At 43.9% G+C, this 16,958-nt stretch overlaps 1 protein-coding gene across 16 annotated transcripts in view; it reads left to right on the top strand.

Annotated features, from left to right (window-relative positions):
- nrxn1a (neurexin 1a) overlaps nucleotides 1-14,664 on the top strand; it is a 55,167-nt gene extending 40,503 nt beyond the window's left edge. For 9 of the 16 annotated variants that reach the window (XM_047608863.1, XM_047608861.1, XM_047608873.1 and 6 more), the window contains 7 exons: nucleotides 103-222; nucleotides 970-1,151; nucleotides 3,002-3,173; nucleotides 4,146-4,235; nucleotides 5,356-5,666; nucleotides 10,946-11,027; nucleotides 11,962-14,664. In XM_047608863.1, coding sequence (XP_047464819.1) covers nucleotides 103-222; nucleotides 970-1,151; nucleotides 3,002-3,173; nucleotides 4,146-4,235; nucleotides 5,356-5,666; nucleotides 10,946-11,027; nucleotides 11,962-12,263 — 1,259 coding nt within the window. In that variant the 3' untranslated portion in view covers nucleotides 12,264-14,664. The remainder of the gene's footprint in view (nucleotides 1-102; nucleotides 223-969; nucleotides 1,152-3,001; nucleotides 3,174-4,145; nucleotides 4,236-5,355; nucleotides 5,667-10,945; nucleotides 11,028-11,961) is intronic. The other 7 variants (XM_047608868.1, XM_047608874.1, XM_047608867.1 and 4 more) reach the window with 2 other exon arrangements.
- The last annotated feature ends 2,294 nt before the right edge of the window (nucleotides 14,665-16,958 follow it).

Raw genomic sequence — 16,958 nt, forward strand, 5'->3', positions numbered from 1 at the left:
TATATATATATATATATATATATATATATATAAAAAGACTGTGTCTATTTCTTCTCGCCCTAACGATAGCATCCTTCCACCCCACCACATCTGTCACTGCAGGTCCCAGCACTACCTGTCAAGAAGACTCCTGCTCAAACCAGGGAGTCTGTTTGCAGCAGTGGGAGGGCTTCACCTGCGACTGCAGCATGACTTCGTATGCTGGGCCTCTGTGCAATGATGGTGAGTCTTTTATTTTCCCTTGTTTTTCAGACACAGTTGGATAACAGGTTTTTTTTTTTTTAACAGAGTGCCGAAGAGAGTTTTTATCACTTTAGAAATGTATCTTGTACGTAGCCTGCAATGCTTTAGATGTGGATTTCTAGATGATACATCCTCTTTATTTGATTTACCTGGAAAACCTAATGACTGCATCCTTGTGTGCATTTTATCAGAGCCACCACGGGAGGGCACTATAAACTTCTGAAATGGCACCAAAAAAAAAAAAAAAAATACTAAACCTCTCAATAATTTGTCTTCTAATCGGATGCGTCTCTGTAACATTAAATAAAATAATCTCCACATTCTCGAGCATCAAGCTCTAAATTCTAGTCCTCTTCAACCTTAGAAACGAGATGCGTAATGACTTTGTAGAAAACCTGTGAGTCAAGCAATTACACGAGTTGTTTTCAGAGTGAGTCAGTTATTACATTCAGCCTTCTGCGGTGATGTTGATACGTAATCTGGGAAACACTGTGTTACTTTTTTCTTTTTTTTCAAGCCTGGAAGCGAAACAGTCTGAATGTGGAGGGGCCAGTCAGCTGTGACATTTTAAAGACAATGTGGTCTTTGTGAATAAAACATTAAAAAAGAAAAAAACAAAATCGTCAGAGAAACATCTGCACTCGAGAATATCTGATGGTAGACAGCACTGCTGTGACATGCAGACGTGTCCACAATTACACCTACTTTTTTATCTCCTCGTACCAGCTGGGACCACTTACATCTTCGGTCGCGATGGAGGATTGGTGGTTTACACGTGGCCCCCTAACGAACGGCCCAGCACCAGGGCGGACCGGCTCGCCCTCGGGTTCAGCACCCAACAGAAGAATGCGATTCTGCTCCGGGTGGATAGTGCATCTGGCCTGGGAGACTACCTTCAGCTGCAGATAGTAAGTACACGCCGTGCATTCCTCCTTGAAGTGTGTGCTTCATTTGTTACTTTTATTCAACCTTTATTTACTTGCAGAGTTTCATGAGCTGCAGTTGGTCCATTCCAATAACAACGGTTTTTGATTAACTTGTCCTTAGAGGTTCACTCATCCTGTGCAAACAGTGTTCGCGCAATTTAATCGTTTAACTGTTGAATTCAGCGTGAATATCATAACTACTCACATCAAAACACCCCGTCTGAACCTGCACAGATGGTTCTTACTCTGTAATTTATTCTTGATGAGAGCAGTGTTTCTTTATCTGTGATTAAAAAGATTAAATATTTCATCCAAAAGCAAAAAAAAAACATGCAAAATAATGTGTCTTGTTTACACTACCATTCAAAAAGTCCAAGCTTTCGACTGGTAGTGTACGTTGTAGCTAATTTAATTGATTTATTAATTAATTAGTACTTCTTTCACTTCCTGATTGTTAAGTGTTGTTGCTACTTATTCGCTCATTATGTGGAAACTGAAACCAACAAAGGAAATGAGCTCCACCGAGCCACATATTTGTATTTGTCTGGATGATTGGATGGTCTCATTAATCAGCCGCTTCCCAGAAAGCTCTCCTAAAGCTTAACATGTTTGCAGTCGTAACGGGCATTATTGGCAATCACTGGAAAATACGTCACAGGAGTAGATGCTTGACTAGAGCAGGGCCCTGTCGCCTAAATGGACATAATTAGTTGTCACACTTATCTCTGCAGTGATTGATGAATATGTTCACATAAAGACTGAGCAATACGCAGTATATTTAACGTTTCTCATTTAGTAGTAAAGAACACTTCATCAGAGAGGGAAATCTAAATAATCCAACATCTGCTAAGCATCTGTTAAGTCCACCAGTGGTATGTTTTGTATCATAGAGTTGATCAACCATTAACTCTTTGAGTGAAGCTAAAAGGTGTGGTTTGTTCAATAACTTATGTTTTTTTAATTGTATTTTTAGATACAGTGTACAAGACTAAAACTGGGTATATGTTTGACTACATGCAACTCATTGTATTTAGACAGAACCATTATCTCACCGTCATGAGACTAAAATGGTGGCGTAAATGGAATAGAATATCTCTGCATCGTTGAGATTTGGTTGTCAGCTCTGCGCGATGCTCAGTGGAAACAGTAAAAACAGTGTTAATAAAAAAAAGAAAAGAAAAAAAAAAACAGAAGAACCAGTAGTAAAAAGAAAATTTATGATCTAAATCGAAGTCGAATGAAATGGAACTGGATGTGAGTTGGACTTTATTGATCCACAAGGGAAATTGCTTGGTCACAGTAGCTCAGTTGCACATTAACATTAAAAAAAAAAAAAAAAAAAACACTCTTGAGAACAACAAGTAAAGAGAAAATAGGTGAAGATAATTAAAAAATAATAATAATAAAATCTGGTAAAATAAGCAAAAAAAAAAAAAAAAACAATCTGCAAGATCAATATATAACCAAAGGCCATAAAACTTAACATCAATGCAAAAAAAAACCAAAAAAAAAAACATAAAAACACAACTGGAAAGTGATACAGTGCTATTATATACAGGTAAAATGTAATATAAATATGAATAAACATATAAATATGACTGTGGGATAGAAAATATGGAATATACTGTATAATTATATGTAAAGTATTGTGCAGATTGTCAACCGGTATAGGTAACAATGTAAACTGTTAACTTCACAATCACACATCCACTGTCTAGCATATTGTGCAATAAACCTGACAGACACTAAGCAAACAATATCCTTGCCCTTTTTTTATAAAAATATACTATAACTGGTAACATGTGTTGATACGTCTCTTCCTCCTCCTTCAGGACAAAGGCAACATTAGGGTAGTGTTTAATGTTGGCACTGATGATATCAACATCGAGGAGAGCTCCAAGTTTGTCAACGACGGGAAGTACCACATAATCCGGTTCACCCGCAGTGGTGGCAATGCGACCCTCCAACTGGACGACCTGCCGGTCATAGAGCGTTACCCCTCAGGTAGGCCCTGCCGCGCCCTCATAAGCCCTGACCTAACTGACTCATCACAGCACTGCCGGTCCCGGGGCAGAACTAACTGCACCTTAGTCCAAATCAACCCCGCCTTCTGATTGACGAGCCGCATCTTGTTCCTTTCAATGTTTCTACTCAAACTCCGAGGTGGAGAAATATAACTGAAGCTTTGTTTTCATGTTATTGTGTTTGAAATGAATTCTGTGTGATCTGACATGAAACGTGACTTTTTAAACTATAAAATGAGAGTCATTAGAAACAGTTTGTATATACTAGTCAGCTATGTTATGTTAGGCCTGTTAAATAGTGTTAAAGGTAATTTATGAAAATAGTCAATACAGTTGTTTTTCCTCACCATAAAAGAAAATAATAACAGTTGGTGCATTTCTGGTCAAATAATAATTTAAAAACATGTCATATTTGGAGATAAATGTTTAACTAGAGAGAAAAAATAAGAAAAAGAAAAAAGTGTATTTTGTTGAATATAGTCTCTGTTTTCATATTTGTTGTTTTTATATTTAAAGTGGTAATCTTAGGTAGCAGTCTTTAACACAATGAGGTCCAGGCTTTAGGCAGCTGATAGATAAAATGCTAAATGCTAGTTGTTGTGAGGTGTGTGTGAGGGTTCTTCCTGTATGTAACTCTAAACTCAGTCAGTCGTATAGACAGTATGTGGCAGCTGTAACATTATTTCCCTGTGCTCTTGCAGATGTTAACTCCTGAAATGTCTCTTTAAATTAAACCCAATGAACAGAGAGTAAGAGTCCGCTCACTGGAAACACAAGTGAATTCATCTCCTCCTCCTTTGTTTTTTAGCATATCCAGCTCACCTTAACACAGTGACATGCTAACAATGAGCAGACCATTACTTTCTTTTCATTGCTGTTCTTTTTGTATCCAGCTCCTGTACCACGTTTGGATGTGCGTAATTACTACTGTGTTTTCATCTCTAAATTAAAGGCAACTTTGATAGCGAGCGCCTGGCCATCGCCAGACAGCGAATCCCCTATCGGCTCGGTCGAGTAGTTGACGATTGGCTACTCGACAAAGGTAAAAACCCTGATTAAAATTCCTTAAAACTTTCAGCTTTAAAAATACAATTTGAAGACAGTTGACTCTACTATATTGTGCACCATCAACTAACATCTAAAAATCTAAATCCATAACTAAGTATTTAAAAGTTGGGCAGCTGTAGTGTGTAATACTGTGTAAACTGTAGTGCCTGTGAACGTATCTTGTTAGTGTGTATCTGATAATATCAGGTTAAAGGGACGATTGAGAGATTTAAATGTGAATAAATCAGAGGATAGACGAGGAGTACTGATAAAAGATGCTTTATTAAGACTGGTAAATAATGTTGTCTGTTATCAAATTGTAAACAATAAAGCATTTACTAAAGAATATATGTTGAAAAAAAAAAGATTTTGTAATCAAATTAAAGTACATGCAAAGTATTGTGACATGTAAGTATTATGTAAATTTGCAATTACTAATAGAGCAATTCTATTTGAAAAAAAAAATATATTTATATAAGTAAAAGTTTTCCTCCTAAACTTCAGCAGAGCTCCTTAAATTAGCCTCTAGTCCCTTTAACAGTGAGCAGTGCTAGAGCTTATAACCTGTGCATGCTTCATAGGGCTGTGACAACAGTTCTCTAGATCTCTGTCTCTCTGTCTGCCTGTCTGTTGCTCCTTCAAATACAATGTCGTGCCGCACAGCCATCACCATAGCAACCATCTGTCAGCCCCGTCTTCTCAGGGCCCCTTTGACTCCTCTCATCTGCCGACTCTTCCTCCTCCTTCTGTTCTCTGCCTCTTCATCCTCCTCCTCCTCCTCCTCGACTTCTCAGTCTCCTCATCCCTCCTCCTCTTCGCTGTCTCCCGCTCTTATCTCTCTCAGTCTCAGCCTTCTCCACGGTTCTCCACGGCTTCGATTTTGCTCTGCCATGCTTAATCTGTCCCATCCTCTCACCATGGCTTGGGGGTGGTGGATTGTGTAACACTCAGACACTCTCGTTTTGCGTACGTACGCACACATGTGACCGATGGTATGTGTGTGCGTGTGTGTTTGGCTGTATTTGCGTGTCTGTCCACCTTCTTTCTTTCTTTTTTTTTTTTTTTTTTTTTTTGTTCCGGGTGCGCCTCTGCGTGTTGGGTGTGTGTCCGTGTAGGTCGCCAGCTGACCATCTTCAACAGCCAGACGACGGTGCGCGTGGGCGGAGGCGAGCAAGGCGCCGACATGTTCCAGGGGCAGCTGTCCGGCCTCTACTACAACGGCCTCCGCATCCTCAACATGGCCGCCGAGGGGCACCCCCACATCAAGGTGGAGGGCAGCGCGCGCCTGGTCGGCGACATGCCCTCGTCCTCCATCACCCCGCAGTCCAGCGCCGCGGCCGGGGGCAACCGCTCGGACTCCGCCCCCTCCATCAGTGACATCACAACCACCACGGCCACCAACAGGAAGCAGGGCTCCACGCAGCAGGTCGGATCTCAATCTCGCTCTCAGCTTGTCTGTCTATTGCCAATGTGTGGTCTCACTGAGATGCGCTCCTCACGTGTAATTCCTCAGACGTCGTGCACACGCACTGTATGTCTAATCACCGCACTGAGATCATCCCTTGGTGTGACAATAGGTAATTAAAAAGTGGTAATTTGCTTTGATAAGTTTCTTTTAGAACTCAGTAAGAGGATTATCACGCGCACATCCCACTGATCAGGGAGCAGAGAAGCGCAAGACATGTCAGACCAAAGTGGGATTGTTTAAAAACTCCGCTCAGTTCACGGCGAGTTTATTCATGTCACACGTTTTCGGGCATTAAAATTAGAAGACATAACACATCAGCAATCAACTCGAAGCAGTAGGAGGATAATAAGATTCAGTCAGAGGAGAGACGAAAAGTTTTTTAATACTTTTATAGACGTTTTAGTTCCGAGTAGGGAAAAAAAAAAAAAAGAGAAATCAGGCATGATGTGTACCAAAAGGTCCCTGGCTGAAACTCCGACGTTGGATGTTACAATTACAGAGTCAGCCGCTTAGATCCCCAGGCCCTCACACTGTTCCCACATCAAAGTTTTTAACCCGAATTTAAAAGCAGTCAGAGCGACTCTTATATAACGTGGAAGTTTGTTCCAGTTTTGTAGACAATAATGACTTGTTTGGAAGGAAATGTGGCACCACATATATAAATCTGTACTCATGAGTGCTGTAAACCACTTAACGAGATGAAAAAAAAAAAGCATCAACAGCAATCACATTTTTACAACATGATTCCCTAAAAATGAACTTTTCCTCTGGTAAGGTGATAGAAGGCGCACACACGCACATTTCTGCTCCTGCAAATACTCAACTAAGATGAGCCAATCCCACTAAATCACTGCAGAATAAATGTTTGTGCTAATGGAGGGTGTAATAGCATGCTGCCTAATATGCGTTTAGTAAACTGATCCAAATGGGACAATACAAACACATAATTGTTATTGAGGCATATTTATAGCGGCTGCAACTGCAGAGTGGATGCTAATGTCAGTGGATACATTATCAACAGGAGTGTCTGACTCTATTGTTCAGATCACCACGGAGACGTTGCCAGACTCTTTGTGGGCGTCTGTGTGTGCTGCAGTTCTTCTTCTGCGTTATAAAACTGTGCGCCTGCCGCACTGAAAAAGATTTTTTTTTATTATTTTATTTCTCCCAGTGATACAAGTTGCCATGGAGATAGTGAGCGGCTGCTTGCCTCCTCTCCCATCTCTCTGTCTCCCATGCAGGCTCCCACAGAGACAAGCCCCTCTGTGTATAAAACCGCCAGCTGTTTCAGACATAAATAATAGAAGGCAGAGAGCTGTGAGCTAAGCCTCAGGCATCAATAATGGATATGGGAGCTGGATGGATAGCGCTGCAGAGTGACAGCTTCGTCATGGGGGCTTGTTTTCACACTTCACCTTTGAATCTCTCCCTGTTTATGCGTGCGTGCGCGCGCGCGTGTGTGTGTGTGCGCGCGCGCGCGTGATTCAGATGAACTACACTTGCTCTTGTCACATCCGCATGTCAGTGCTAAATCTGGGATGCAGAGCTGTGCAGTGGAGTTTAGTATCAGTGCATGAGAACTAGGTCAGATCACACTATATGCTCAATATACCGCAGCGCCGACGCTCGCTCGTCTGGGCGAGTCGGATCACTCCCGTTGGCCTCCAAACTCGGTTTAATGCGTGCGGTTGTGCGTTTGTCTTGTTTAAAGAGAATCTACAGCTTCTCCGCCGAGGCTGCCTAGTGTTGCCTGGCAACCGACCTGGCCCTTAAGCAGTGCACACATGAAAAAAAAAAAAAAAAAAAAAAAAGTAGAGAGGAACGCAGAATGCGCTCGTGCAAACACACACAGGTGGATGGGGAACAATGGGCTCGGGTTGCACACACGTTGCGTCAGAGGAGGGGCCGTGGGAGAAGTCTTCCAGGGGGTTTCTAGGGGTTCAAGCGTATTAACGATTTCACGCGCATGCCTCGAGTTTTTGGATGCGCGTTGAAGTGGATGCGCCTAAGTTGCCTCATGGGTTTTTCTCCCGCCGTTAGTACTCGTGTTGCAGCGGGAATGTGTTATGTGCTTCGTCCAGAGTGTGTTGATAGTTTTTCCTTCTTTTTTTTTTTTTTTTGGTGTGTTGAAAAGTGGAAGGGATTAATAATGCATGACAGCTGAGCACCAGAGAGGAGAAGAGAGGCTGGGATGGAGTGGGGGGTGGGGTGGGGTGGGGGGGGTTAGGCGTGTGAGAGTGTGCGAGCGCTCATGCTAGAGGCTGCTCTGAGTCACAGAGCTTGAGTTGGGTTTTGATGCACGGTGCCTATTTGTGTTAGCGTGTGTGCACCTGTATTGTGATGAAAAGACAGATAGAAGAAAGCCGAGGCTCAGAACATCGTCCGATTGGCCGCCAGGAATCAGCTGACCCGGGCGCTTCTTCCACAAGCTCTCTGAACATCTACCTCCTCCCCCCTCCTCCCCTCTCCAGCTTTTCCCTGTCTCTCTCTTCACATCTTTCTCATCTTTGTCTCCATCTTGTTTTTTTTTGTTTTTTTCTCCCCCCCTTACTTGCCATCCATCTTCTGGAGATACTTTCAGCATTTCCCTTTGCTCGCGTTCTCCTTCCCATTCTCCTCACTCTCCTTTCGCTCTCTCTATCTTCATATCTTTCCATATTTACTTGTCACCACCTCTCTTCCTCCCTCTCTTTCTCTCTCTCCCTCGCTCCCTCCCTCCCTCCCTCCCTCTGTCTGTGGTTGAGCTCCAGTGATAGGCTGTTAATGCAGGCGGTGTACGAGTCTATCTCACCATCTGCAGTAGTGGAGCTAGCTCCTCTCCTCTCTCGTCAGGATCTCTTCATCATCCTGCCAACTTCAGCCTCATTTTGGTGTACGCCTGCCCGTGTGTGTGCGCGTGTGTGTGTGTGTGTTCTGATAGAAATAGACCACTGGACCATGTTCGGGCTTTTTTAGGGTTCGCGTGTGCGATTTCCAGTTGAGAAAGTAGCAGACAAGCTGTTGAATCTTCTGCAAGAGTGTGTGAGGACAGGGTGCAGCCACTATGTGTGAACTAGGCAGTCAGGGAGGCATGGACGGCCGTTGGCACTGTTCGGCTGCTCAGGTAGATATTTCGCTCTTTAAGCATGCTGCTACTCGTGTTTTGTGTCTCTGTTATTCTGTGTCTTCTTTTTTTTGTTCTATCCTTACAAGATGTGTCCACCATTATCTCAGCATGCTCTACTGAGACTGTGATATGAAAAAAAAAAAAGAAAAGGACGGGGAGGCACAGTAGAGGCGGGGGGGTTCTTTTGGCCATTCATCTCCTCAGCCTTGCTGTAGACTTGTTTGCTATGTGATCTAAGTTGCGTTAAGCATGTTCCCGCACCTCATCGTGTTCACTTTCTCCCATGTGATAGGTGGATCGATGCTCCAACTGACACCTTCCCGTTTCGGTGGGGTGGTCAGCTGACGAGGTGATGTCACAGATCAAAGGAGGGACCTTGTAGAAATTTTTACTCGCCTGCTTTTTGTTTTGACTGAAATCAGGATTCCGAAGCGCTGTAGCCGAGGCCGCGTAGGTGTCTCCGGGATCGATAATCAAGCGCGGTGGCTCGGCATCGATCAGGGGCAGATGTCAGGGGTGATGTGTTTCCTGCCGGCTGATTGGTTCATGTGCTATTTAGATCCTGCCAAAGGCATCAAGGTTTTATTGACTGGCTGGATTCCAGAGGCTAAGCTCACCCTAGCAGCATTTGACAGCTCAGTGGGCAGAACTGATTGGAAATGCAGCGGAGGAAAGAGACGGAGTCAGGCATCAATAACCTAATGTGCGGTTGAGGCCAAACTAAGCCAAAGTAGACTTGTCAGGACCGACCCCAAACCATACGAGACCAGTGCGCGCTATTTCTGATGAATAGCGAATGGTTTGCGTCTCCGTCACTGACGCACTCTACGTCCTCGCAAAGACAAGGGGGGCCAGGGGAAAAAAAACAAAAAAAAACACTGCGTCTAAGCATCAGCAAAGACATCATCATCGACCACTTAGTACTTTGGTTTAGATTCTCCTCCCGTTCGGTTGTAATCTGGCTCTGGAGCTCTTCTCTTTTATAGCTCTGCTGCTCTCTCCAGTCTCCTTTATTCTGTGGGTTACTAACATCTACTGCAATGCATCACAATCCAATTTTAATTTAGTGCTGGCACTGAGCGCCCAGTGTGGTTAAAACACACACACGCACACACAAGAACACACGCACGCACACAATCACATCTCTCGTGCCAAAGCGTCAAGGCGGGCGATGTTTAACAGTAGTTCATGAATATGCAGCGCACATTAGCACGGTGTTAAGTAAAGACCGCAGCACTTTGAAGTCGTCCCCCTCCTATCCTGTCTTCTTTTCTCCCTCTCCTTAAATTCCTTTTTATCCATCCATCTATCATTAACTCCCTCCCTCTTTTTTTTTCCCTCTGTCTCCCTGGCAAATCGATGCACAGGTCCCCACCGAGGGTGCTCACTCCCTTTTTTTTTTCTTTTTTTTTTTTTATTCCCATCATTTTTAACAGCCTGAACTTAAGAGTTGCCATGGCAACAGGAGGAGCAGGGATGGAGAAAGGGTGCCTTTTTTTTTTTCCGCGGAGAGGGAGCGCGGCACAGAAAAGAGAAAAAAGAGCCATTGTTGAGATATTACGGGATAGAGGTTGACTATTAGCGGGATGTTGATTATGGAGAGGTGTCGAATTAAGGGGATTTAAATTAACCGTCGAGCGCTTAGCTGGAATATTTAATGAAAGTTGGGATTAATTCCCTTTTCTTTGGCCTCACGGCGCACGTCCTCCAACACGTGTGAACACTTGCCAATATCTGATGGAGAAGGCAGAACACGGGGAGATAGACAGACCAGAGGAGACGAGGAGAGGAGGATTAAGAGAGTTGGAGATGATAACTGGCTGGTCCCCCCGTGGTTTTAAACAGGATTCAGTGTTCTCTCCTCCCTCCTTTCTTCTTTTCTTGTTGGCAGTCAAGTTCTGGCCGCCTGCCATTGCTGGGGGCAGTAACAGGCAAAAGTGTTTGTGGCAAAATGGAAAGCGGGTGGGCGATGGATTGGTGCCGTGTGCTCACACATGTAGAAAATAAACAGAAGAGGTGTGGAGCGCAGGCTGGCTTTTTCTTTTTCTTTTTCTTTTTTTTTTTTTTCCTTGGAGAAGTTGTGGATAATGAGTTTGTGTCTATGTACCCTCCGTCCCCTCTGTCTCCACAGTCGGTAGACGACATGGTGGTGGCGTCGGCCGAGTGCCCGAGCGACGATGACGAAGACATGGACCCCTGTGACCCCAGTTCAGGTGAGAAACTTCCAGAAACGCTCAACGCGCTGCCTTTTAGGGCTTTTTCTCCCCCGCGTCCTCAACGCCGGGGCTATTTCTCTTCCACTTTGTCACTCGCTGCAATGAATTTTTCATTTCCACCTCAGGTTTCTGCCTTCGGGCTGAAACTCCCCGTCCACTTCACGTCGCCTCTCTGTCCTTTGCTTTGCTTTCTCCCCTTTTCTGCCCCTTGTCATCTATCCTTTATTTTAACGAAATTCTTTTTCTAATTCCTTCTTATCTCTTGCTGTTTTTCCTGCACCTGATATACATTCATTTCATATGCTGTCAAATGTTTTTATTTATTTAAAAAGGACACTGCACATTAATCAACCTCATAATGAATGTGCCAGTGTTAGCCAGCTGGCTAATTTTCAACTGTAGTCATTCTGGTAAAACGTTTTAACAATGATCATATCTGTGAAAAAATAAATAAATAAAAGCTGTTAAAATTGCAAAGTAAAAAGACTTATTCTTCTCTAAAAAACAGGCAGTAGCCATTGGACTGCCAGAACAACAGATGATAACAGAAACAACATGCAAGCTATAAGGCAGATACAGCTAATGCTGTCCACATACGATGTTCAAATAGCACCTCACTGCCGGTGTACGTCATGAAATGCCAGCCAAACGTAATCAAATTTGATATAATGTGCGCCTGTGGTCTTTCCCTCCACTCAGCACAGTGTAATGTAATCTGTTGGCACATTATGTGATAATATGTAATCAGCTTTGGCACTGAGCTGCACCTCTCCCTCACCAGCATGTAGCTTTATGCAAAATGCATGTAAAACAATCCATCATCGCAAAGCCACGTTCCTTCTCGCTCCTGCTCTCCACTCATCCCATTCATGTGCAATTCAAATGAATATCGTACGACGTAAACGTGACCTCTCCCCCCCCCCCATCACAGCAGGGCCCCCCATGCCAGAGGTCAAGTTGTTCCCGGGTCCCTCTGAGGTGGTGCGGGAGAGCAGCAGCACCACGGGCATGGTGGTGGGCATCGTGGCGGCCGCCGCCCTCTGCATCCTCATCCTCCTCTACGCCATGTACAAGTACCGCAACCGCGACGAAGGATCCTACCACGTGGACGAGAGCCGCAACTACATCAGCAACTCGGCCACGCAGCCCAACGGCAGCGCCAAGGACAAGCCGCTGGGCATCGCCAAGATCTCCAAGAACAAGAAGAACAAAGACAAGGAGTACTATGTCTGAGGAGGAAGACTTCCAGCGCGCAGGCATACATGCATACACCTTTATATATAATGGTATATGTACATAAAATAGATATATTCTCCAAAAAAAAAATCAAATAAAAAGTACACACATACACACTGACATAGACATGCTGATGTTAATGTTTACTTTCAAACGATCACACGACGCACACACCGGCAAGCACAAACACGAACACACGCACATCCAAGCACAAACACACACACAGACTGGCCTGAGGGCACGAGCCCTCGCTGTACAGTATTTACCAATGAGCAAAGCCTCGGAGAGAGGCGCGTTTTATGAACGTAAACACCATTCCAAACGATTTAGAAAGCACCAGTTCAACTCCCAGTTAAGAACCGTTTCGGGACCAGCCAGATCTAAATACCAGTCACTCCCCCTGCCGCAGCGGGACCTCTCCAGTTGGACTCGGAGAGGTCGAGGAGTGACTTTTTAAGCGAAGCACATGGCAGACCGAGTGTATTGAGCGAGAGGCAGAGCACCAGAACAAAGATGATGTTAAAGCACCAAGACAAACACTAAGTGTCTCTTCCAAGCTCCTTGGCCTTCCTCCCTGTTAGCAGATGGGACTCGGGCGAAGCGCCGCGGACGCTGAGGAAACAAGCACATCGACAGTCCAAGTGTTATCCCCCACCTGACAGGACGAGAATTCGAGATGTAGCCATAGAGACGTTGAATTACGAGTGGACAGGCAGAAGCAGGGGCTGGTGACCGTTAACGGGATGGATGGGCTGTGGTTGTTACGCTGCAGAGCTGATGTTTTACGACACCCTGTAAATCACAAAGGTGGAAATCAGCAGAAAACTGAGAGATATTTTCCTGGACAGGATACTTGAGACTTCAGATGCTACCTACAGAGACCAGTCAGTCTTGCACGACTGCAGCGTCACACACACACACACACAAACACACACACACATACATACAGCGCAAACACATTTAAATATAAACAATCTACACATGCACATACCTGCTAAGGACCCACCATTATCTTCATAACTGACACTGAAGACTATTCAAGAAGACAATGGTGAAAACGATCATTACGACAACTGTTATGGCAACAGTGACGACGAATATCAAGAACATTTTGGGCAGTATAGACTCCGGGGACGGGAGGGGGGGGATCTTATTGCACGTGAATTATCTTACTCCGTGTGATTTATACCGCGTTGAAAACTCCAGAGGTTACACCGTTGACGCACCACCCATCGTAAAAACTTACCACCTCGGCTCGAAAGCGTTTCCTAAATGTGGACTTCAAATGGGTTTCAGTCCGTGGGATTCAACAATGATTTAAAATCTCAAATCTCCATTGACAAAGTGTGACCATCCCGAGTGTGCTGCATGCCTGCGTCTCGAAGCTGTGCTGTGGAGTGGTGGCGTGTCCCACTATAAGTTCAGAGGTGGTAGGTTTGTATGTGGGGGGGGGGGGGGGGAAGAAGGGGGAGGAGGAGGAGGAGGAGGAGGGTGTTGCGGGTTGCAGTGTAACTCCAGTGCAACGCCCACTACTGGTCACATCCTGTTTTCTAGCCTGACGTCTCATAGGCCACGCCCACTACATCTGCGCTAAGCAACCACCTTTTATAGCAAAAAACCAGCCGAGGAAAAGAATCAAAAACAGAACAAAGTAAATGTTACCATGTGTTGCTAATAGATAGAAAAGTTCCAGTTCTTGATGCCATCGGCTTTACGACCACTTGAGTTGCTTTGATTTCATCCCCCCCCCCCCCTTTGCGTCCTCATGTGTTCATGCCGTCGGTTGACTGGTTCATCGGAGCTCATGACCGATGAACACAGGACACACAGATGGGCGGAGACTGCTGGACTGGCAGCGTCTGAGCCCTCTCCGGGTCAAGAGTTGTAGCCCCATGAGATATCAATACAAACAGTGCCATGACATTAACAAGCCCCTCCAGTTCTTCCAAGCAGTGTAACTAACCATGTCAGATGCATGCAAAACGGACCGGGACAAGGGAGGACACGAAACAGACTGTGTGTGAGATTTCAAAGTATAGTGTCAAAATTAACTTAACATTTCCCCTTCTTCTCTCCATCCTTAACTGGCCTTTTTGACCTCCTTCCCCTCGCCTTTTCTCGTTTTAGTATGTTTCCCTCCCGGGTTCCTCCATGTCGGTCGCTCTTTCTTTTCCCTCTATCTCTGTTGTGTTGCCATCTGAAACAAAAGGAGGCGTCTCCGCCAGTGGGATTCTACATCTAGGTGTTCATTAACCATGTTTATTTTCTATATGTACAATTTTTCTACAGTATTTACTTTTATTTTTATTGTTACAGTTCTTTGATGAACATAAAGTGGAAATTTATTATGAAAAATAGTTTTGAAGATTAATGAGTAAATAAAATATTACCCAAGTGAGCCTGGAGTGCGTTTGTGTGTTGGTTTTTGGTGAGTTGGGGAGAAGATCTTTAAGGGACAGTTCGACATAAGTAAAAAAAACCATAGGCAGCAAACCTTATTTTAACATGAGAACTAGAATCTGCAATCTTGGATTAACAATCTGCCAACCCGACTCTAAACCTACGATCTTCAGAAGGCGTTGTGTTAATAACGTTAAGTAAAAAAATAAAAAATGAAAAAAAATGGCGCCCTCTGTTGGTTTACACACTGCATGTTGTAACGATATCCTTAAAATATCTAAAATGTTATTGTGTGTAAATGGAAAAACGGGAAGGAAAATGTTTGGGTTCCACTTCTGAAATGGGATTTTTTTTTATTTTATTTTTTTGTGTCTTAAATAATTGCAAACTGTTTGGTTGTCTATGAAGATTCACATGTGACGGTGTATCTTCTTTGGGGTTTCTTGACCCAGATGTTTTATTGCTCATCCAAGTGGGTTCTTCGACTCTGGGGCTTCGAGCCACTTGGATAAATTGCGAAGAAAACCAAAAAAAAAGTTGTCTTGCCTTTGTTGTAGCTGTATTTTTAGATGCATATTTTTGGGTTTGAGGCTGATAATCATAAAAAAAAAAAAAAACCTTGGAAACTTGAAACCACTACTTTCGACAGATCAAGGCTAAGTCTAAATCCTAAGCTAAGCTAACCAGCATCTGTAGCAGTAGTCATATGGATTTTCTCATCTAACTCTTCATCAGAGAATGATGAAATATTCCTTTCTCTACCTCCTCCTACTGATTGTAGATTTCCCCACGTTCACCTTTTCTTTCACCAAACTGTGGGAAGCTGCAACTTCACTTTCATGTCCCACTCTAACTGGGACGATGCTCATAAATACCCCCTCTGCACGCACCAAGCAGGCCTTTGAAGTGTGACTCAGTAAACGGTTTAAATCTCTGCAGAGTTGCCGCTCGCCGGATGAAAGATCCCTGAGACTGCAGAGTTGAGCTTGCGTCCTCAGGTGAGAGCCGCTACAAGGACCTGCTCTTTCAACAAAACACCTCCCGAGCCTTCGCTATCTTGTTCCCTCACTGTTTCTCTTTCTTTTTTGTCTTTGCTGAACAGTCTGTACTCGCGAACCGACGCTTGTGTTAGGCTGTAGCCATCTGCCGCTTCTCCTGTCCTTGACCACAGCCAGCCAGCACAAAGATAAAGAAGTAGCCCTGCTGTATTTATAGAGTCGGCTCAAAACAACTCTCCAGTGGTCAATCAGTCATGGAAAACACGTCCGATCAGATACCGGTCAAACCCGTGCGCTGGAAACAGCTAAAACGTGTTCACGTGCAAGACGACATCAGTGGGATCTTAACAAGCTCGTATGTAACATTTAAGATGATTTTGCCAGGATGCAAAAGGTCCCGTTAGCATGTTGCCAGGAATATAATGAACGTGTTTTAATTGATTTTGTTAGCATCAATGTGCTTATCGTTCATGTTCAATATTGTTAACAGATCTCGGTGAATAGCTACTACCGCCAAAGTTGAACAACTCTGAAGTTGAGTGTAGATCTGCAAAACAAGGGTGAAACATGGGTGAAACAACCGCCCATATAAATAAAGAGGAAGATATACAGTACACGGCATGTGTCTTCAGGTTGTGACGGACATAGAGTACCTGATGTTGTCATTGCTTTACATCTTCATTTATTTAAACCCAGCCTACTTCAGTTTAGTGACTCATCACATATGCAAGGAACCTGTTGAGAACTAGTGCTAATGTGTGATTGAGTGCGGGTCTCCTGAGCCCGAAATATGGAGGGTGGCAGGTGCCAAATTTCATGAACCTGAAAAAGAAAAAAAAAAGTCTAATTTAAAGCTCAACAGGTTCAAACAGGGTGCTCAAAGTAAATGCTGGGAATTTCAGGAATGTAAGTTTAATTTTTATTCATTTCTAGACTTCTTTTTCTAGACATGACATTCAAATTTTCATTTGTCCATTTGAGTTCTTCCTTTTTAATTCTTTTGGGCTTTTTTTATGTGGTGTTGGGGGGTGGGGGGGCTCTAAACTGAGATGGGCTGGGAATCATGAGTGACGTGCGTGACAATGATATCTGTGTACCCTTCTCAAACACGTTGCCTTTAGACAAAAAGGGGTATTTTTGAACATATCTATAGAATCATATTCAAATGAATAAACTGACATACCACAAAGACGATAAAGGAATTAGCCTTATAGCCTAAGAACTCGTTCCACTGAGGATTAATTATGCTGAATTGGCTTAAAAGCTGCAGACAAGCATCCAGTTAGTGGCAACG

Source organism: Mugil cephalus, chromosome 16 (genome assembly GCF_022458985.1).
Source record: "Mugil cephalus isolate CIBA_MC_2020 chromosome 16, CIBA_Mcephalus_1.1, whole genome shotgun sequence".
Lineage (NCBI taxonomy): Eukaryota > Metazoa > Chordata > Actinopteri > Mugiliformes > Mugilidae > Mugil > Mugil cephalus.